The sequence below is a fragment of the Ornithorhynchus anatinus genome, chromosome 6, assembly GCF_004115215.2.
Source record: "Ornithorhynchus anatinus isolate Pmale09 chromosome 6, mOrnAna1.pri.v4, whole genome shotgun sequence".
Taxonomy (NCBI): Eukaryota; Metazoa; Chordata; class Mammalia; order Monotremata; family Ornithorhynchidae; genus Ornithorhynchus; species Ornithorhynchus anatinus.
This window is the reverse complement of record NC_041733.1, coordinates 20,510,012-20,532,114: the sequence shown is the minus strand read 5'-3', so window position 1 is coordinate 20,532,114 and position 22,103 is coordinate 20,510,012. Positions and strand designations below refer to the sequence as shown.

The window sequence follows — 22,103 nt, the reverse complement described above, 5'->3', positions numbered from 1 at the left end:
GATGGTATATATTAAAAAGGTCCGTCTCCCCAGCTCTTCTTTTCTGGTCCCAGTTCTCTCTCGTTTGGACCGCACCATGCTGATGTTGCCATTAGAAACCTAGAGTGATTTGTTCTATTTTCTCACCAGATCCAACTTCCCCCAACAATCACTTGCACCAAAAGGCCCAGATCTGAAGGCATTTGGGCTACATTAAGAGGTGAAGCTGAATATATGATAGAAAAGGTGTGTGTGATTTAAGTGGTATGAATATCAGGGGTAGAGGACTGGGGGGGACGATAAGAAAAGGAGAACAGCTTCAACTATGGGAATAACAAAGTTATGGCATTTGTGATCATAATAAATTCATCAATTTAATATTCACTGAGGATCCACATTGGGCTAGTTACCATATACAACTTACTGACCCAAAATGCAGCAAAAAGTTTCTTATCACTGTCCAGCAAAATATCCCAACAAAGGTGTTCACTTTCTATACTCAAGTGCCAAATTACGATGAAATACTCAAGGGAGGACTAAGTCATTTGTTAATGTTTATGCAGAAATGAGACCTTCCAAACAAAGAGTCTAGCAGTGCATCATTATATAATTCCACATGGTATATACTTTCCTTTTTCTCCCAAATCTCCAATTCCAGACATTCGTATTCCTCATAATTCCTCGTTAGAATCTGTGGTGTCAGCTGAGTTTACCTCAGTTGGCAGCAATGAGGTCAAGGACGGAGCTTACCTGATGGCAGAGAGTCAGACTTTGGTGCACAGACTGAAAAAGGGGACCGCTCTGATTGATTTCAGGTGCTGGGCGATTGCAGTGTTCACGCAATTCATTCTCGTAGATTTGAGTAAAGGCGGTAACCAAGTGATGAAAATCTGAGACGACTACCTTGAGGGTCTGAACCACTGTGTTGCCACTGTCGTTGTTTGGGTCAGCCGCTTCACGGTTGAGGAAACAGCACTGCAAAACCAAAATGGAATGAACTGTGACTCCATTTGTTTCTGATGCTTCATCTGTCCCCTGAACCCCTAAAGTCACCCCAGTAGGACAGAATGTGATTGGGTGGGGGGCGGGGCGGTCCCTTAAAGTAACGCACTGGAATCCGCCCGGCCAGCTTTGTGCGATAAAATTATGGTGTTCATTACCTGTTTACTGTGTGCTAAGATCTGGGGGTAAATACGTGGTTAGCGGAGTGGGAAGGCAGAAAGGAGACAGCTGGAGCGCCCCAAATCCAGTGGTCAAGAGTTTGATGTGGACAGAATCGGGTAATCGTCGGAGCCTTTAGGGAAGAGGAGAGGTAGGCTCTAAAGGAGTGTTAAGAAGACAAGACCGAGTTTAAGACGTACGGAGAGACCAGAAAGGATGCAGATGCAGCTGTCTAGCAGGGAGGCAGTGAAGACTTGGATCGGGGCAGCGGCCATAAGGGTGATGAGAAAGGAGTGGATCTGAGAAATATTAAGGAAAAAAGCCAACAGATGGAGAAACAGAATGTGGGACGTGGCAAGCAGGGAGGCAACAGAGATGACAGCCACGTTTCTCTCTGGCTACTGTCAGCAACGAATTTCACTCTGCTGGGAATCTCAAAAGTAACCCACATGACCATTTTAATCATATAGCTCAATCAGTGTTATTTTTGAGTAGTTATTGTGTGCAGAGTCCTGAACTAAGTGGTGTACAATATAACAAAGTTGGTAGACACGATATGTGCCCACACTTGATTACAGTCTACATAGATAACCGTCACAAGCCCACTCCTGGAATACCGTTTTCAGTCTGGTTGTACCACCTTCGAAATGACAAAATAGGGCCATAGAAGGATCAAGAAGGCAACTAAGATGAATGAGGAAGGCTGGAGATGCTTCCATACGATGACAGGTAGACAGGGCTCATCTAAGAGCCACGACTGAACTCTAAATATCAATCAAATCAAACACGGTGTGGAAATGTTCTCCAAATCCCACAGCGACACCACAGGGAAGCAGTGTGGCCTAGTGGAAAAAGCACAAGCCCGGGAGCCAGAGGACCTGGGTCCTAATCTCAGGTCAGTCACTTGTTTGCTGTGTGACCTTGGGCAAATCACTTAACTTCTCTGTGCTTCAGTTTCAACTGTAAAAAATATGGATTCAATACCTGTTTTCCCTTGTACTTGGCTGTGAGCCCCACGTGGGACAGGGACTGTGTCCTACCTGATTAACTTGTATCGACCCCAGCACTCAGAACAGTATTTGACACATAAGCCCTTAAATACCTTTAAAATGTATATAATATATACATACACATGTACATATGTATATAAGATTGGATAACCATCAAAGCCTGAAGTTTTAACAAAAGGAAATGTCTTCAGTCTTCACCCAGAAAGGGGTAAATATGGAATTTGTTTCCACAGGAAGCTGTGCAGTCTGAAAAGATCAGCAGATTCAAGAGAGGCTTGGGTTGACTCACGGTAGAGCGATCCATAATGGGGAAAGTTAGGGATTTTAGCTGGTTCACCCTCAGTCGTTCGGACAGACGTCAAAAAGGGCACCCATTACATTGTTCCCTCAAGCAAACACGGTCATTGTTGGAAAGAACGCTGGGCAGGACGGATCAATGGTCTGAAGCAGGAATGACATTTCTTAGATTCTTAAGGCCCCGGTGCTGTTAAGAGGCAAATACAAAGGAAGTGATCCTAACGTGGCTCACCACGATACTTCTCATTAGTATTGTAATGAGTCTCCCCGTCTGTCAAATGAGAGGCCAGAGTTTCGTTCCCAGTGGAGGGAGAGACACACTCTCACATGGTTGCTCTACTCATCCTCTGTTGCTACTATTGAAAACAGAACACTGGGTTGGATGAAACACAAGTCTGACTCAGCCTGGCACCATTTTTTAATGTACTCATGAGCTGCCTGCAGGAGCCCTACTTAGATTTTGCAAGAGGAGCCTTGCTGAATTGAAGGGAAAAAAAAATTATCAGTAATAAAAGCTTCCTTTTGCTAGATTAGAAATGAGGCTGCCCATGTTGGGGCATTGAGAGACAAAAGGTGGCCTTGAATTTTCATTTTCTTTTTTCTAACTGTCATGCAGATTGCTTCAGGCAGACACATCCTTAGCCGTCCTCTTGTCCCCTCTTTACGAGTGGAAAATACAGTCTCGTTTATTTGAGTATTGTAGAGTTTGAGATTGTATCCGCGAGACTGTAAGCCTGTCAAAGGGCAGGGCCTGTCTCTATCTGTTGCCGAGTTGTACATTCCAAGCGCTTAGTACAGTGCTCTGCACATAGTAAGTGCTCAATAAATACTACTGAATGAATGAATGACTCATTGAGAGGCAATCTCTTGCACACCTGAACATTCTGTCCATGAAAAGATAGCAGTGCCCCTTTTCTGCCTACCCTGACCACCTTCTACCATGATCCCATCACTTACCTCTTCCTTGAGCTTTTCCAAGTCTGCAGTGGTTGTTTTCAACATTTTAGAAAGCTCCTCCAACACGTTTTCACTTGATTTTGCGGACACGAAGGTTCTTTGGAGAGAGAGAGAGAGAGAGAGAGAGAGAGAGAGAGAAAGAGAAGGAATTCTCACCGCCACACTTCTCTCAAAAAACTGCATTTTCTTCCCACCCAACATATCAGTCAAAAAGTCACCGTACGTCAAGTCAGGGCTAGTAAGAGGCACCAGAGAATCTCCAAAGGGACTGTCTAGTTGTGGTATTAGCTAATGCGAGGGGCAAAATAATGAGGTCAGTCAATCGATGGTATTTACTGAGTGCTTACTGTGTGCTCAGCTCTTGGGAGAATACAACAGAGTTGGCAGACATGTTCCCTGCCCACAATGAGCTTACAGTCTAGAGGGGGAGAAAGACATTTATATAATGGGTATGTACGTGGTCGGGGGTGGGGTGAATGCCAAGGGACAAAAGCCTCAAGGTCAAGTTTGAGTCCTGCGGATTTGGGATTTGCTCCTGGCCCAGAGCTCGCCCGACTGCGGTTGGGATAGAATGGTTTGGACTTGATTTTGGGGGAAGGTGGGAAAGGTGTACGGTTATCCTTATGCTCTGAGCCTTGTGGTCCTAGAAGTCTCTATACAGACTTTCAAACTTCGATGAAGTAGTCTGTGCCCACGATAGTCTATGTGGAGGTGTAAGCAGCCCTTCATCATCTGTCTTGTAGGTTTGTAGGAATGTAGGGATTGCTTAATAGCAATCAATCATTCGATCTTAGGGTTCCTTATTGGGAAAGTCATCAAGGAGGCTGATGATAACAACATCCAACTGATGACCCAACCACAGTTATCTGTTACCTGGGCAGGATGTGAGCGGGTCAGCTCCAGAGTTTCCCAACTACAGGTTCCAGAGTCCCAGCCAGCTAGTGAATTTAATTTTTAAAAACTTCAACCAAATTCACACTGAGTAAATCATGATGCAATTTAATTCCAGGGTTAAAGGGCTGACAGTGGGCAGTCACCCGACTTGGCAGGAAAATATATAAAATAGAACCAAGTCTTCTAAAACAGGCCCGGTGCTGGGAAGCTGGAAACTAAAAATCAGTCCGTCGTATTTATAATAATAATAATAACTTTGATATTTGTTAAGCGTTTACTATGTGCAGAACACTGTTCTAAGCGCTGGGGTAGATACCGGGTAATCAGGTTGTCCCATGTGAGACTCACAGCTAATCCCCATTTTACAGATGAGGTAACTGAGGCTCAGAGAAGTGAAGTGACTTGCCCACAGTCACACAACTGACAAGTGGCAGAGCCGGCATTCGAACCCATGACCTCTGACTCCCAAGCCCAGGCTCTTTCCACTGAGCCACGCTGTTTCTCTATCTAAGGCTTACTCTGTGCAGAGCAGATCTAAAGTTTAAGTATACTTAATACTCAATCGTATTTATTGAGCACTTACTCTATGCAGAGCACCGTACTAAGCACTTGGGAGAGTGCAACAGACTGGTAGATATGTTCCCTGCCTACAAGAAGCTTACACGTCAGGAGGGGGGGAGATAGACATTAAAATAAATTACAGATACCATTATGGATATAATTAACTCTTCTAATTAAACCACATTCACTCATTTACATAAAGAACAAAGAGAAAGACTTCAGTCTGGGTCCACAGCTCCCTCCGTCCCCACGCTGAACCTTCACACGCTCGTTCCGTTACCCAGATGGGCTTTGGAAAAGGGATCACTGCAACCTACGACCAAATGTTAATGTCTTGAGGGGACAAGGTCTGGGATCTGTAGCAGATATCCTTTCATGAAAGCGTATTTAGGATTAAAAGGAATGAGGAGTTTGATGAAGAGGCTTGGAATACCCCCTCTAATTTCCCATTTGAAACAATAGTCTTAAAAGTTGACTTTGCTAATAGACTCTTTTATGAGTTGATCATCACTGTCTACATTTATCAGCATTAGCAAGAGACTACTGTTACCCGAAGATAAGTCCAGATCTCCCCACCTCCAGTCTCTTCCCCTTTCTTCACTCTGTTGCCCCGATTATTTTCAAAACACTGTTGAGCGCACATCTCCCCTCCTCAAAAAATCTCCATTGGTTGCCTGTATCTCTTTGCATTAGAGAGAAACTCCTGACCACTGGCTTTATGATACTCTAATAATAATAATAATAATGTTGGTATCTGTTAAGCGCTTACTATGTGCAGAGCACTGTTCTAAGCGCTGGGGTAGATACAGGATAATCAGGTCATCGCACGTGAGGCTCACAGTCTTCATCCCCATTTTCCAGATGAGGTCACTGAGGCATAGAGAAGTGAAGTGACTTGCCCACAGTCACACAGCTGACAGGTGGCGGAGCTGGGATTTGAATCCATGACCTCTGACTCCCAAGCCCGGGCTCTTTCCACTGAACTACACTGCTTCTCTGTCAGCATTCTTCCTGCTACATATCTTCACTCCTCTCCCACTACACCCAAGTTCACAGACTTCTTTCCTCTCAAGCCAACCTACTTGTAGTGGCTCGTTCTTGTCTCTGTCCCTGCTGATCTCTTCCTTTCGCCTTCCCTTTTCCTGGAACCTCCTCCCACTTCAGACCACTCTCTTCCCCATCTTGAAGGCCCTTCGGAAATCACATCTCCTCCAGGGTGTCTGCCTTGATTAATCCGTCACCCCATCGCACGTCCCCTACCTCACCTGCTACTTCCGCACTTCCATGTCAACTAATCACTTGGATATTTTCGCCCACTCCTGAAATCTCTTTACATGTATATACTCTGTTGCTTCCTCTCTTCTGTAATCTGTTTTAGTGCCCGACTCCCCTGCCAGACTGTAAGCCCCTTGAGGGCAGGGATCATATCTACTAATGCTACGGTATTCTCCCACCTGAGGATAGTGCTTTGCACAAAATAAATGCTCTGTAAATTCTATAGATTAACCTGAAAGAGGCCTCACCTAGTACTAGCAAATACAGACACTCCCCCGATAAGCAGGAATTCTGCTTTTAAAGGATCTTGCACTATATAAGCCCATCAATGGGCAGGGATTGTCTCTATCTGTTACCGAATTTTACATTCCAAGCGCTTAGTACGGTGCTCTGCATATAGTAAGTGCTCAATAAATACTGTTGAATGAAGTCATGTCCATCGCGACACATAAAACTATTATTATATGACACCACATCACACCGTATCCAGGCAGATGTAAGTTGTACGAATAAGGCTCCCATATTCCACAAGAGTCATCCGTCGAAAATTCAGATTACGGGTATAGAATGATATACCGATTATTTCATCTCAGACTTTCCTGTATGGTGGGCATTGTTTATCTCTTGACAAACGACTGCCTGTTCACTTCTACAGTGTGCTACCTAAATGCTTCATAGGTTAGCCTGGACCAGGAAAGGATGGAAAATAAACCACCTCCTTGCCTTTGACGCCAGGCTACTCTGAGCCTATGGCATCCTAGTCTCCCTGCCCTCTGAATTGCAGTACCTTTTGTGAAGGGCTTTCTCATCCGCAAGGAGAGGCATGATGTCCAGGGGCCATGGATTAATCTCAGGATCCAGTGCTGCCTGAAGATGTGGACTGGAAAAAAGCTCTGTCAGGAATGCTTCAGTCTTCTTGGCGTAATCCTGGAAATTCTCCACCCTGTAGGCACAGCCAACAAAACAGTCCTTTCTGTCTACCCAAAAAACAAATAAAAAGACTCCAGTATACCCACAGGAGTCCTCCAGAATCAGAGGGAGGACTCTGTAATACTCCCTAGGTTTAGTGATGGCCTCTTGGGTCTGGCCTCACGACTTCCCCTGGGAGAAGACCGGGTGGTGAAGAGATAGATTCCTAGATTTCAAATGACAATCCAATAAATAGGAAAATGGGATTTTTCCCAAGAGGATAAGACTCCCCTAGATCTGCTTCGGAGGTTGGGCCTTTTTTTAAAATTATATATACTATTTGCTAAGCACTTACTATACGTCAGGCAATGAACTGCAAGCTGGGGTAGATACGGTCAACGTCCCACATGGGGCTCACAGTCTTAATCCCCATTTTACAGATGAGGTAACGGAAGCACCGAGAAGTGACTTGCCCAAGGCCACACAAGGGCCTGGTCACTGGGGCACAAAACTGAGTAAGGAACTCTTAGTTCAGACCTCGCCTCTGCTAGTCTTGCTAATGGACCCCCACTGTAATTGTTCTTAGCCTTTTACCTGGAAGAACTCGAGTTTCTGGCTTCTGGCCCTGTCATGTTGTCCAAGCTCTTAATTGCATCCAGCAACTGGTCCATGAAAGCGAGTTGCTTCAGAGCACTGGCAGTGCCCTGCAAAGACAGAGTCGCACACCTGAGCACCCCAGCTGAATAAAGACAAGGAAGACAAAGAGCCCCACTTTCATCCTCCCTTCCAAAATTCTCTCCAGAAAAGGTGCACTATTTTATTTTAACGCACAAAAGAGTGCAAGGAGTCTTCCTCAAAGACATTCGTCTTCACGGATGCTCTCACCGGCAGCATCATCATCTCTGAAATGAAGGACTACTGCATATCCTGTGAACTCTTCAACTGCAACCTTAATAGGGACAATGTGGGGACCAAAAATAAACAGCATCCCAAACGGCAGGCTATTAAGAGCCTGATGGCAGCACCTTTCTTAGAAACCCCTAAGGGCAGTATCCCCCTCTTTTTACTTCACAGTTGTTCCGGTTTTCTAAAAAGTAATGCTAATTTGCCCAGCAAGCAACTCCTGGAAAATAAGGACTTTAAGCTCTCAGAGATATGATATAGAGAAGAGAAGGGTGTCTGGCAGTTGGGTAAGAGTGTAGGATGAGAAATCCCGGGCGGATAAAGTATTACATGAAATGAAGGCTTGAGAATAGGACTCGTTTGGGAAAATTCAGATTTTTCTTAAAGGACATAGAACAAAAACCTTTTGAAAGTTTTCAACGGGTTTGGGCAATTTCTGGATTTCATGCACTGGCTCCAGCATCAGAGCTATAAATACCCAGATTCAGGGAAGTAAAACTCAAAAATCAAATCAATAGAGAGGAATTCTTACCCATATCACCCTCGACATCCTCCTAAATGATTTTACTCAGAACAACACATTGAAAGGAAACTCGGTTCCCACAGAAAGAAAAGTTAAATCAAGCCGTCCCTATTTTAAACTTTCAGTGAGCTGGATCCTCACTGACATAGTGACTGTAAAAACTAAATAATAAACTTCCAAGTCTTTGAAGTGTTTGCTGCCTCAGCTATCGTTTGGCTCAGAAGAAGGGTGGAAAGCCAATCATTTTTCATTTCCATCAAGAGTGTTGCCATCAAGGCCGTCACTTCACAGAACTTAGAACTGGCATGAGATTTTACCGTTAGAATTTTATGGGACCTAATGCATGTTAAGCATGACACGGTAGTTCAACTCAAAGATTTGTATCGTATTAACTGGCTACTTTAACGACATTATGAAAATCTTTCAAGATAACAACTATGAGTCGGCACGGGCTAATGGACAGTGCAAGGGATCGGGAGTCGGAAGACTCAAGTTCTAATCCCACTGTCACTGGTGGCCTGGATGACCTTGGACCTTGGTTAAGTATCTCCTCTGTGCCTCATTTAACTCATCTGTAAAATGGGGCTGATACGTACTCTCCCTACTTCTTAAGATTATGAGCCACTTAGGGCAGTGATTTGGCACGTAGACATCTTTCTGATTCTTTCATTTGATCATCGTTTGCTCCTTGGCATTTCCTATTCATTATCAAAAACCGCATGAAATGTGATGACGGGGCAGACCGTCTCTTGGTTTTGATAAATCTGTGCAGCAGGAAAATATGTGACAAGAGGGATGATTTATTGGCACCTTCTTACCTTGATGAGATCCAGATCATCAGGCTGGCAGAGCATCAGGTCGTGGCCCAGTTTCACCATCTCTGCCAACCAAGAGTTTGGTATTACAAAGACGTCACCAGAACAGAAAACAGTCGAATGCCACAAATTTTAGACTTTTAGCTTTCCTAGCCCCTCCAACGACACATCAGAATTAAGGGGTGAAATATCTCCAATTCCCTCTAGGACACGGTACTTCCTGATAAAATCAACGGGCCTGGGAATCCAAAGAAGTAAAAATGAGGGAGGAAAAAGAAAGGAACCGGGCTCTTTGTTTCAGAAGAGAAGACCAAGTTCCCCAGTCTTCAAATTACGAGGGGCTTCGACATGAAAGAGAGTGACCGGCTTCAAGAGAGAGAAAGAAATGGGGTTTAGAATAATTTCAGTAGAAAGGAGCTAGTTCAAACATCAAGCGCTTCCCGGGAGACCTGACTGAGTTTCCGAGGTAGCTTTAAGAATAAGAGAGAATACCGATCTGGTTGGACTAATTGGGATGCAGTGTGCCTTAAACGTCTAGATAACATTGTACTTCTCTTCCGCCCAAGGACGTGTGTGCGTAGCACAGTCAGTTTTTCCCCCGTGAGGAGAAATGATCTGAATCCTCCCTACCCACCTCTGGGGTAGCGTAGTCCTTTCCACTGCATCTTTCTGAGCCAGGGAGATCAAAGCGTGCAACGTTTATCCTTTGCATCTCCGTGACAACAGTTTTCAACTTCTTACAGACCATTATCTCTCACAATGGAGCACAGCAAGAACTGAATGAGAACTTAAAGACATGTGAAGGGTTTTTTCATAGAAATAACACTGGGACTTCAAATGCAACAAAAAACTAGAGAATTTAAACGGAGGCGTCTTAGCAGAAATCATAGGCCCAGCACCGCGCAAGGGAAACCAGGAGAGCATCACATGCGGCACAGCCATATTTTGAAGCTGCTTATGGAAGGGTTTAATTCTTCCTTTAGCTTCTTTGAGAATTCTTCTCAAAAAAAAAGGGGAGGAAATAATTCTTGCCTTTGGGAATCGATTTTGGCAGTGAGACACAGAGCTCGGTAACAATCAAACACAAAAATCACAGCCCTGAAATAAGGAATTACCAAGAAACAGAAAGCAGTAGTGCATATAATAAAGGACAGTAATTGTGAAAAACATTCCTTTTTTTCCCTCCAGAGTCCAAATCAAAGTAAAGACTAAAAGTTGAAATTTCATATACATGAAATGGGAGAGATTCTCTCGTCCCATTGAGCAGAAGCTGCATTTGCATCATTCCTTCAGCGTGGCTTAGTGGAAAGAGCACGGGCTTGGGAGTCAGAGGATGTGGGTTCTAATTCTGGCTCTGCCACTTCTCTGCTGTCACTGTTAAGTCACTTAACTTCTCTGTGCCTCATCTGTAAAATGGGGATTAAGACTGTGAGCCCTAAGTGGGACAGTCTCGTTACCTCATTACCCAGTGCTTAGAACGGTGACTGGCATGTAGTAAGCACTTCACAAATATGACTATCCAAAATCTATCTTTTTACATCATTAAATAATTTATTATTGCTCATGACTCCTCTGTTTTTCCTCACCTTCCCAAGGATAACTAATATTCATTTCAATAAAAAGATTATGCAAATGTTGACCAAAGGAGTAGGAGTCAACAAACTTGGGTTTTAAGCCCCGGCTCTTCCATCAGTTTACTCAATCCTTAATGGCTCGTCTTAAGCAGGTACTAATTCCAGAATCAATTGATCAGTGGTATGTACTGAGTGATACACACTTACTAAATGCTTGGGAGAGGATACCAGAAGCAAGACTCGCAAGTTCTCTGTCATTAAAGAGCTTAAAATTTAATAGAGGGGACAGATAAAATTATTTTATAGATAGTGAAAGCAAGAGGAAAAATAAGGATGTAGCAGGAAGTGGAAGAAATGTATTAGAGTGGAATAGCTGAACAAATCATCAAATGTGCAAATATATGAACGTATACATACGCACATGATTGCTGAGAAGTATAAAATACATAAATGTAGAAGGTGGGTGTCCGGTTTACATGATTGGTATCTGTGAATTAACTGGGAAAGTCTTCTTGAGACAGGATTTTAGGAGGTCGTTGAAAACGGGGGGGGGGGGGGGGGCAGGAGGGGAGAAAGGATGCGGCAGATTTGGATGGAAGATTTTCCAGGTTTCGGGGAGGGAGAAGGGTGTGGGGTCAGCATGAGCTAAAGACTGCAGGTGGGAGAGTGAAGAGAGAGGTTCAGTTAGAAAGTACAAACCGGGGAGTGGCCGGCGAAGCAATCTGGTATGTGAGAGGGAGAAAGGCAGTGATCGGTTCTGAAACCAACGGTAAGGAGTTTCTGCTTGATGAAGACGCAGAGATATGGGTAATCACTGGAAGCTGTTGAAGATTAGAGAAATGAGTGCCAGACAGAGCTTCCGAATGATGATCCTTACAGCAGTGTGGAGTATGGACTGAAGGGAAAAAGAGGCTGGAGGGCGATCATAATAATAATAATGTTGGTATTTGTTAAGCGCTTATTATGTGCTGAGCACTGTTCTAAGCCCTGGGGTAGATACAGGGTCATCAGGTTGTCCCACGTGAGGCTCACAGTCTTAATCCCCATTTTACAGATGAGGTAACTGAGGCACAGAGAAGTGAAGTGACTTGCCCACAGTCACACAGCTGACAAGTGGCAGAGCTGGGATTTGAACTCAATGCCTCTGACTCCCAAGCCCATGCTCTTTCCACTGAGCCATGCTGCTTCTCAGTGAAGAGGCTGATGCAGTAACCTAATTGTGATATGGCAAGAGCTTGGACCAGGGTCATCTGACTATTGCATCAGCCTCCCGCTAGACTGTAAGCTTTTTGAGGGCAAGAATCATTCATTCGTTCAATAGTATTTATTGAGCGCTTACTATGTGCACAGCACTGTACTAAGCGCTTGGAATGGACAATTCGGCAACAGATAGAGACAATCCCAGCCCAATGACGGCCTTACAGTCTAATCGGGGGAGGCGGACGGACAAACACAAGACAACATAATCAGGATAAATAGAATCAAGGGGATGGACACCTCATTAACAAAATCAATAGGGTAATAAAAATCTATACAAATGAGCACAGTGCTGAGGGGAGGGGAAGGGAGAGGGGGAGGAGCAGAGGGAAAGGGGGCTTAGCTGAAGGGAGGTGAAGGGGGGGCAGAGAGGGAGCAGAGGGAAAGGGGGGCTCAATCTGGGAAGGCCTCTCGGAGGAGGCGGGCCCTCACTAGGGCTTTGAAGAGGGGAAGAGAGTGGTGGAGATGAGGAGGAGGGCATTCCAGGACAGCGGGAGGATGTGGGCCAGGGGTCAAAGGCGGGATGGGTGGGAACGGGGGACAGTGAGGAGGTGAACGGCAGAGGAGCGGAGCGTGCGGGGCGGGCAGGAGAAAGAGAGAAGGGAGGTGAGGTAGGAGGGGGCAAGGGGATGGAGAACCTTGAAGCCCAGAGTGAGGAGTTTTTCTTTCGTGAGGAGGTTGACGGGCAACCACTGGAGGTTTTTGAGGAGGGGAGTGACATGCCCAGAGCGTTCTGCAGGAAGATGATCCGGGCAGCAGAATGAAGAATAGACTGGAGCGGGGAGAGACAGGAGGAAGGGAGATCAGAGAGAAGGCTGACACAGTAATCCAGGCGAGATATTACGAGAGCCTTTACCAGTACGATAGCCATTTGGACGGAGAGGAAAGGGCGGATCTTGGCAATATTGTAAAGGTGTATGCTAGCTCTAATGTACTCTCTCAGGTGTGTCTACTACAGTACAGTGCCCAACATATAGTAGGTGCTCCTTGAACCCTATTAATTTATTAATTAGGGTGGTAGCTGTTGGGCTAGAATGGAAGGAGTTTATCCGGGAAATCTTATGGAGTACGGTTTACCAGAGAAGGTGCATGGCTATCCACAGAGTTATGGAACATAGCCCTTAATTCAACGAAGAGACCTAAATAGATTTGAATAAGGAAGGAGAGCAAACTGGATTTTGTTTGCTCCGGTGCTAAAATAACGGGGGACAAAGACTTACCTTTCATTTTCATTTCGGACTGAAATTCATTCAAATTCGAAGATTCTCTGAAGGGAGGATATACTCTGAGAACAAAAGGAAATCTCAGTGGAACAACAGCACATAACACCGTAATCTCATCTCAACATCTGCCCTATCGGCAGTGTGTGCTACGGGGTCTATTGGTAAGCATTCAGCGCTGGTTATTTCCAAAACGGTAAACGTTATACTAGCACACCCCAAGATATGCCAGGGCTAAATTTCTAAAAAAAATGTGGTTGTTATGCAAACGGCTGGATTGCGGAAGAGAATTTCCCACAGATTTACGATCCGTTTAAGAACCTCTGGAAAAACAGTACAGAAGGCTTTTATGTGCTACTTACTGTGACATTAAATATCATCAAACTACTGCTTAACCTTCGCTAAAGCAATTCGAAGCATAACATCGCCAGACTAACTGAGGGGTTGTAATATGATTAGGTCCTTGCAGATTATGGAAGTAGAAGCTTGTCCCGTGGTTGGGATTTTTCAACTTTATAAAGAAAAAAGGCAGGTTAACTCCCGCTGAGCACCTCCGCGTTCCTTTCAATTCCCTACAAAGCATGCTACTCAAGGTATGCTTCTGGACTAGGTGAGTTTCACCCCAATTTCTTCTGCCCTTTCTCCGTACCCCCCAACACACGGTAAGGCTCAGCACGCTGGTTCCCTCTCTCACCTTCGATTCCAACCCCAGCACCCCCGGCCTACCTTTCCATGCCAGTTAAAGTCACGGGAACAAATACTGGGGTGTACAGGGGCTGGGCAAGAGGGGAGCAGCACATACCCCACGGTTCACCACAACTCACACTTCCCCCAACACATCCCGGTCCGTTCCCGTCTCTGCCCCAAGGCCTTGGCTAGGTGGGGAAGCAGGGCCACAAACCAGGGAGCGTCAAGTGGAAGAGAGAACTAAAACCCCATGCCACAGAACACAGTAGAGAACAGAATGAGATCGGTGGGCACAAAAAAGCAACTCGGTACGGTGGTGCGTGGGCTGGGGAGGAATGATGAGGGAATTGAATTATCTGCGGCAAACGGGCGGGACACTGCGGGCAGAGCTCACCAATTCTGGAGACGGGCAGTTCGCCACGCAGAAAGCTTACCTGGGTTGCACATATTATGGAATATTTGAAATCTGCCGTCCTTTAGAGAACGACTAGCTCCCTACGGTACCTTTCACTGGGTAACATCCCAGTGAAATGCAGCACAGTGTTATCCTTTCCCTATAGCTGGTGGCGGGGTGAGGGGTGTCTCTCAAACCACAGGATGGCTTTAATAATAATAATTTTGGTATTTGTTAAGCGTCTACTCTGTGCCGAGCACTGTTCTAAGCGCTGGGGTAGATACAGGGAAATCAGATTGTCCCACGTGAGGCTCACAGTCTTAATCCCCATTTTCCAGATGAGGTCACTGAGGCACCGAGAAGTGATTTGCCCAAAGTCACACAGCTGACAGGTGGCAGAGCCGGGATTCGAACCCATGACCTCTGACTCCTAAGCCTGGGCTCTTTCCACTGAGCCTTGCTGCTTCTCAGGCTTTGGACCTGAGGAGGCCCCAGGAAGGCCTGGTTAAGGAGGGCGGCACTAAGAGCTTGGGGTGATTTTAGTCTCCTTTCTTTGCAACTTCTGACTGGCTCGTGCAGTCCCCCTCCATTCAGTTCCTGGGATTCCTTGATTCCACTGGAGTCTAGGAGTATCCCCATCCCTGGGGCGCCCCAGATTAGGCCAGGTTGGCCTTCTATGCATCCCTTCAGAAATGTTTTAGTCTGAAACAGGTTTCCCAAGTTCCCGTCAGTACCATTTTATACATTAGTTGAGATGAAGCGAAGATTTTATGCAGACAAGTTTTGTTAGGGGACCCAAGTGAGGGACCCAGATATACACAGTCTCACCCGCGATTGCGTACTTAGCCTATATCGTTCATACTACGCCACAGACTGTGGGGGGAAGGGCTGCCTCATCTATAGTTTTAAAAACATTGCGGCGTTCAACGGAGTTATACTTGTGCCCGGTCCTGGTTGCTATGGAAACCTCCCCAATTACGAAGGAATAAACACAACAGGCTGATGTATCTGTTCTTTCTTCAAACATCAAGTACGTATAAAAACCCCAAACGACCAAATGCAGAAAAAACTGTTTAATCAGAGTTGATTTTATTGGCCCGGCAGCGCAGCCAGCGTGAGCGGAAGAGACTAAGAGCACTCAGCGCTTCGAAAAGAAAGGGGTGCGCTCACGGAGCCAACGCAACCCGCACGGCTTTTAATCCGGCGACGCGGGGACCCCCGACCACAATGTTCTACTTCCCGCAGCTCCGTTATTACACTGCGGGCAGTTCTTTGAATTTACTTTCCATTACGGAGAACCCCATAATACGTTCCAGATTTCGAGTTGCCGAAGCAGCTGCGTGACAAGCGGTAGATTACAACTGCCTGGGCCTTCTCTGACTCACCCGGCTTTTTAAAGAAATAAATAAGGGTATTTATTAAGCACTTGCTAAAAGTCAGACAATGTACTAAGCGTCTTTCCCTTCAGCTTAGTGGGTGTTCCTCCAATTTACTTGCTGTTCTTTCCAGTATATAGTCTGCCTTTTCCTATCTACTAGGGCAGCTCTCTTTACCGAGCACACCCTTCCCTCTTCTGTACTCATGTTCCTTCTTTGTTTCAACATTCCAGTCTAGATCTACCCGACTCCAGATGTTCTAGTTAGTTTTTTAAATACCTTTTCCCTCCTACTTCCCTGCTCAGTCGGCATTTATGAGTAGTTCTCGGAACAACCGAATGAGTCCTGTTCTCAAGTCTTGGTTTCCTCTGATGCCTTATATTTCAGCGTGGCTCAGTGGAAAAGATCCTGGGCTTCGGAGTCAGAGGTCATGAGTTCGACTCCCGGCTCTGCCACTTGTCAGCTGTGTGACTGTGGGCAAGTCACTTCACTTCTCTGTGCCTCAGTTACCTCATCTGTAAAATGGGGATTAACTGTGAGCCCCACGTGGGACAACCTGATTACTCTGTATCTCCCCCAGCGCTTAGAACAGTGCTCTGCACATAGTAAGCGCTTAACAAATACCAACATTATTATTAACATTATTATAGGGATCTGTGCTTATATAGATACATGAAATAAATTATTTACCTATTTATATTAACGTCTGTCACCCCCCTTACGGACATATCCGTATTTTACTTATTTATATTGACGTCGGTCTCTCACTCTAAACTGAAGCTCATTATGGGACAGGAACGTTTAGGTTAATTCTACTGTGGTCTTCCAATCACTTAGTACAGCGCTCTGCACACAGTAAGTGCTCAGTCAAAAACCACTGATTGATTTCCCCCATTATATTGTGAACACCTTAATGCCTGGAGGCAGGAGCTTATTATTTTTTTTGAAACATCCCACAGTGATACTCAAAAATCATTGTTGACTTCTTTTGGAATGGAAGTGCCATCCTTAGAGATGCAATCAAGAATCTGCATAATAATAATGGCATTTGTTAAGCGTTTACTATGTGCCCCACACTGTTCTAAGCACTGGGGGGATACAAGGTAATCGGGTTGTCCCACATGGGGCTCACAGTCTCAGTTTTTATTACCCTATTTATTTTGTTAATGAGGTGTCCATCCCCTTGATTCTATTTATCGCCATTAAGTTGTCTTATTTTTGTCCGTCCGTCTCCCCCGATTAGACCGTGAGCCCGTCAATGGGCAGGGATGGTCTCTATCTGTTGCCGAATTGTCCATTCCAAGTGTCTAGTTCAGTGCTCTGCACATAGTAAGCGCTCAATAAATACTATTCAATGAATGAATGAATTTTACAGATGAGGTAACTGAGGCCAAGAGAAGTGAAGTGCCTTGCCCAAAGTCACACAGCTGGCAAGTGCATCTATTGTGCATTTCTAAAGATCGAGATATTGTCTCTGCAACGCTGACTCTTCACAAGTTGTTAATCTTTGCCATCCGTCGACTGTACCACTTGGGCATTTACTATGTGCAGAGCACTGTACTAAGCGCTGGGGAGAATACAACAGAATTAGCAGACACGTTCCCTGCCCACAATGAGTTTACAGTCTAGAGACGGTAGTCGAGTAATGGGATATGAGCAAAAGCAACGGATGCCTTCCTTGACATCTGCCCCCGTATCTAAGGCCGTCCTAGCTACACATTTCTGATTTCCCCCTTTTCAGTAAACCAGTATGGACCTCGTGTCCGTGACTTCATCAAAATCTCCCTTAATTTGCTGACATTTTGGGCCTGAACTCAAAGTGGAAGCTTCTAGGGCTAAGCCCTCACCTCCCCTTCGCCCTCTACCTTCTGCATCTCCTATGTACTTGGCTCTGTTCCCCTTAGGCACTTGATATTCATCCTCCCCGCAGCTCCACAGCACCGACTGCATATTACCATAATTTATTTTAATTTCTATCTCCCCCTCTAAACTGTGAGCTGCTTATGGACAAGGAACTTGCCCACCTACTCTGTTCTGCACTCTCCGAAGCGCTTTTAGTTCAATGTTTTGCATACAATAAGCGCTCCATAAACATCATTAATCGACCTCAATGCTGTGTTCATTTTACAGAGGGCAGGAAAAAGACGGTGACACACCATTTTGGCCGGCTGATGGAGAGTTTTTTGGGCGACTGTCCATCCGTAAACACTTGTGAAGCACTGCGTGCAAAAACTCGTGTGGTTGCTTTTTAACCTCAGAGCCATGGCTCAGTGGAAAGAGCCCGGGCTTGGGAGTCGGAGGTGGTAGATTCTAATCCCGGCTCTGCCACTTATCAGCTGTGTGACTGTGGGCAAGTCACTTCACTTCTCTGGGCCTCAGTGACCTCATCTGGAAAATGGGGATGAAAACTGTGAGCCCCATGTGGGACAACCTGATTACCTTGTAGCTACCCAGCGCTGAGAACCGTGCTTGGCACGGAGTAAGCGCTTAATACCAAAATTATTATCATCATCAAGCAAGACAACTTTATAAGGAAAGCTTCGATGCCTCGCCCGAGTCTATATAATAAATTCAGAACAGAGAAATGGGATAGTACCTCGCGAACATCCACTCCAGGATTTGGAAGCGATAAACCGAAGGGCTACACAGCAACTTCTGGATTGAGTTCTGCTCCGTTATGTAAAGGCCTTCAAGAGACGGACACTTCAAATCCTAGGAGAAAAAACACAAACCTGAACGGGGCAGATAATTTGACGGCTCGGACGGCGTAAGGGCAGTGACGGACTAAGGAGGGTTCGGGTTCGAGGAAATTACAACAGTGATAATGATAACTGTGGGACTTATTAAGCACTTACTATAGGCCTGAGTACTGTACTAAGCACTGGGGCAGACACACGATAATGAAGCCAGACACAGTCCCTGTCTCACATGGGGTCACAGTCCAAGTGGTGCCACAGCAATTATCAGTATTAGACCTATCCACTAAATTGTAAACTCCTTGAGGGCAGCAATCGCATCTACCAAGTACTCTTTTGTGTTCTCTCAAGCGCTTAGTATAGGAGACTGCACGTAGAAGCAGCGTGGCTCAGTGGAAAGAGCCCGGGCTTGGGAGTCGGAGGTCGTGGGTTCTAATTCATTCATTCATTCATTCATTCAATAGTATTCACTGAGCTCTCACTATGTGCAGAGCACTGTACTAAGTGCTTGGAATGGACAATTCGGCAACAGATAGAGACAATCTCTGCCCAGTGACGGGCTCAAAGTCTAGACGGGGGGGGACGGACAGCAGAGCAAAACAGAACAAGACAACATCATCGAGATAAATAGAATCATGGAGATATACACCTCCTTAACAAAATAAATAGGGTAATAAATAATATATACAGATAAGCGCAGTGCTGAGGGGGAGGGGGAAGAGCAGAGAGCAGGAGGGGAGAAAGGGAAGGGGAAGAGGAGCAGAGGGAAAGGGGGGGCTCAGTCTGGGAAGGCCTCCGGGAGGAGGGGAGCTCTCAGGAGGGCTTTGAAGAGGGGAAGAGAGTTAGTTTGGGGGAGGTGAGGAGGGAGGGCATTCCAGGACAGTGGTAGGACGTGGGCCAGAGGTCGATGGCGGGATGGGTGGGAACGGGGGACGGTGAGGAGGTGAGCGGCAGGGGAGCGGAGCCTATGGGTTGGGCAGTAGAAAGAGAGAAGGGAGGTGAGGTAGGAGGGGGCAAGGGGATGGAGAGATTTGAAGCCAAGTGTGAGGAGTTTCTGTTTCGTGCTAAGGTCGATAGGCAATCACTGGAGGTTTTTGAGGAGGGGAGTGACATGCCCAGAGCCTTTCTGCAGGAAGATGAGCCGGGCAGCTGAATGAAGAATAGACCGGAGTGGGGAGAGACAGGAGAAAGGAAGATCCGAGAGGAGGCCGACACAATAATCCAGAGGGGATATGATGAGAGCTGTACCAGCACGATAGCCGTTTGGATGGAGAGGAAAGGGCGGATCTTGGTGATGTCGTGCAGGTGAGACCGGCAGGCTTCGGTGACGGATTAGAGGTGTGGGGTGAACGAGAGAGCCGAGTCGAGGACGACACCAAGGTTGCGGGCCTGTGAGACGGGAAGGATGGTGGGGCCGTCCACAGTGACGGGGAAGTTGGGGAAAAGACAGGGTTTGGGAGGGAAGATAAGGAGCTCAGTTTTGGACATGCTGAGTTTTAGGTGGCGGGCAGACATCCAGGTGGAGATGTCCTGGAGGCAGGAGGAGATACGAGCCTGGAGGGAGAGGGAGAGGACAGCGGAGGAGATGTAGATTTGGGGGTCATCCGCATAGAGATGGTAGTTGAAGCCGTGTGAGCGAGTGAGTTCACCAAGGGAGTGAGTGTAGATGGAGAACAGAAGAGGGCCAAGAACTGACCCTTGAGGAAGCCCAACAGTTAAAGGAAGGGAGGGGGAGGAGAAGCCCGCGAAGGAGACCGAGAATGAACGGCCAGAGAGATAAGAGGAGAAACAGGAGAGGATGGAGGACGGAGTCCACGAAGCCAAGGTGAGATAAGATGAGGAGGAGAAGGGGGTGGTCGACAGTGTCAATCCCGGCTCCGCCACTTATCAGCTGGGTGACCCCGGGCAAGTCACTTAACTTCTCTGTGCCTCAGTTCCCTCATCTGGAAAATGGGGATGAAGACTTTGAGCCCCACGTGGGACAACCTGATCACCTTGTATCCCCCCCAAGAGCTAAGAACAGTGCTTGGCACAGAGTAAGCACTTAACAAATACCATCATTGTTATTATTATTAAGTTGCCCCCATGGGGCTCCCAGTCTTCATCCCCATTTTCCAGATGAGAGAACTGAGGCCCAGAGAAGTGATGTGGCTTGCCCAAGGTCACACAGCAGACAATAATAATAATGTTGGTATTTGTTAAGCACTTACTATGTGCAGAGCACTGTTCTAAGTGCTGGGGGAGATACAGGGTCATCTGGTTGTCCCACGTGGGGCTCCCAGTCTTCATCACCATTTTATAGATGAGGTCACTGAGGCACAGAGAAGTAAAGCGACTTGCCCACCGTCACCCAGCTGACAGGTGGCAGAACCAGGACTAGAACCCATGACCCCTGACTCCCAGGCCCAGGCTCTTTCCATGGGTCACGGATTCGAATCCTAGCTCTGCCACTTAATAATAATAATAATAATGTTGGTATTTGTTAAGTGCTTACTAGGTGCAGAGCAGCGTGGCTCAGTGGCAAGAGCCCGGGCTTGGGAGTCAGAGGTCGTGGGTTCTAATCCCAGCTCCACCGCCTGGCAGCTGTGTGACTTTGGGCAAGTCACTTCACTGGGCCTCAGTTCCCTCATCTGTAAAATGGGGATGAAAACTGGGAGCTCCACGTGGGACGGCCTAATCCCCTCGTATGTGCTTTGCACACTGTAAGCGGTGGCTCAGTGGAAAGAGCACGGGCCTTGGAGTCAGAGGTCATGGGTTCGAATCCCGGCTAGGCCACTTGGCAGCTGGGTGACTGTGGGCAAGTCACTTCACTTCTCTGTGCCTCAGTTCCCTCATCTGTAAAATGGGGATGAAGACTGTGAGCCCCACGTGGGACAACCTGATTCCCCCGTGTCTACCTCAGCGCTTAGAACAGTGCTCGGCACATAGTAAGCGCTAAACAAATACCAACATTATTAGAAGCAGCGTGGCTCAGTGGAAAGAGCATGGGCTTTGGAGTCAGAGGTCAAGAGTTCGAATCCCAGCTCTGCCACTTGTCAGCTGTGTGACTGTGGGCAAGTCACTTCACTTCTCTGGGCTTCAATTCCCTCATCTGTAAAATGGGGATTAAGACTGTGAGCCCCTATGTGGGACAACCTGATTCCCCTATGTCTACCCCAGCGCTTAGAACAGTGCTCGGCACATAGTAAGCGCTTAACAAATACCAACATTATTATTATTAACAACTACCACCATTTATTTAATTCTGAGCGCTGGGGTAGACCCAGGGTCATCAGGTGGTCGCCCGTGGGGCTCCCGGTCTTCATCCCTATTTTCCAGATGAGGTCAGTGAGGCCCCGGGAAGTGATGCGACCGGCCCCCAGTCCCCCAGCTGACAGAGGCGGGATTCGAACCGGTGACCTGGGCCTCCCCAGCCCGAGCTCTTGCCACTGAGCCAGGGCGGCCTCCTCCCAGCATCCTCCGCGGCTGAGCGTGGCTCGCCTCCACTTCCGGCCGGGCCTTCCCTCCTCCCCCCAACCCGCCGGCCCCCCGCACCTTCAGCTTCTCCAACACGGCGGCCGCCCGCCCGGCCGCCTCCCCGCCGCTCCCCGCCGCCATGCCGCTCCCCGCCGGGCC

The 22,103-nt window shown here is 46.8% G+C and overlaps 1 protein-coding gene across 3 annotated transcripts in view; it reads right to left on the bottom strand.

The window, feature by feature from the left end:
* The window catches only part of HAUS7 (HAUS augmin like complex subunit 7), a 25,027-nt gene extending 2,924 nt beyond the window's left edge, over window positions 1-22,103 (bottom strand). For 2 of the 3 annotated variants that reach the window (XM_029067554.1, XM_029067553.1), the window contains exons 1-8: window positions 22,023-22,103; window positions 18,389-18,504; window positions 13,336-13,400; window positions 9,288-9,349; window positions 7,638-7,747; window positions 6,922-7,077; window positions 3,405-3,501; window positions 730-954 (exon numbers count right to left, since the gene is read on the bottom strand). In XM_029067554.1, coding sequence (XP_028923387.1) covers window positions 730-954; window positions 3,405-3,501; window positions 6,922-7,077; window positions 7,638-7,747; window positions 9,288-9,349; window positions 13,336-13,400; window positions 18,389-18,504; window positions 22,023-22,085 — 894 coding nt within the window. In that variant the 5' untranslated portion in view covers window positions 22,086-22,103. Of the gene's footprint in view, window positions 1-729; window positions 955-3,404; window positions 3,502-6,921; window positions 7,078-7,637; window positions 7,748-9,287; window positions 9,350-9,918; window positions 10,077-13,335; window positions 13,401-18,388; window positions 18,505-22,022 lie in introns of those variants that run through there. The other variant, XM_039912361.1, reaches the window with a different exon arrangement.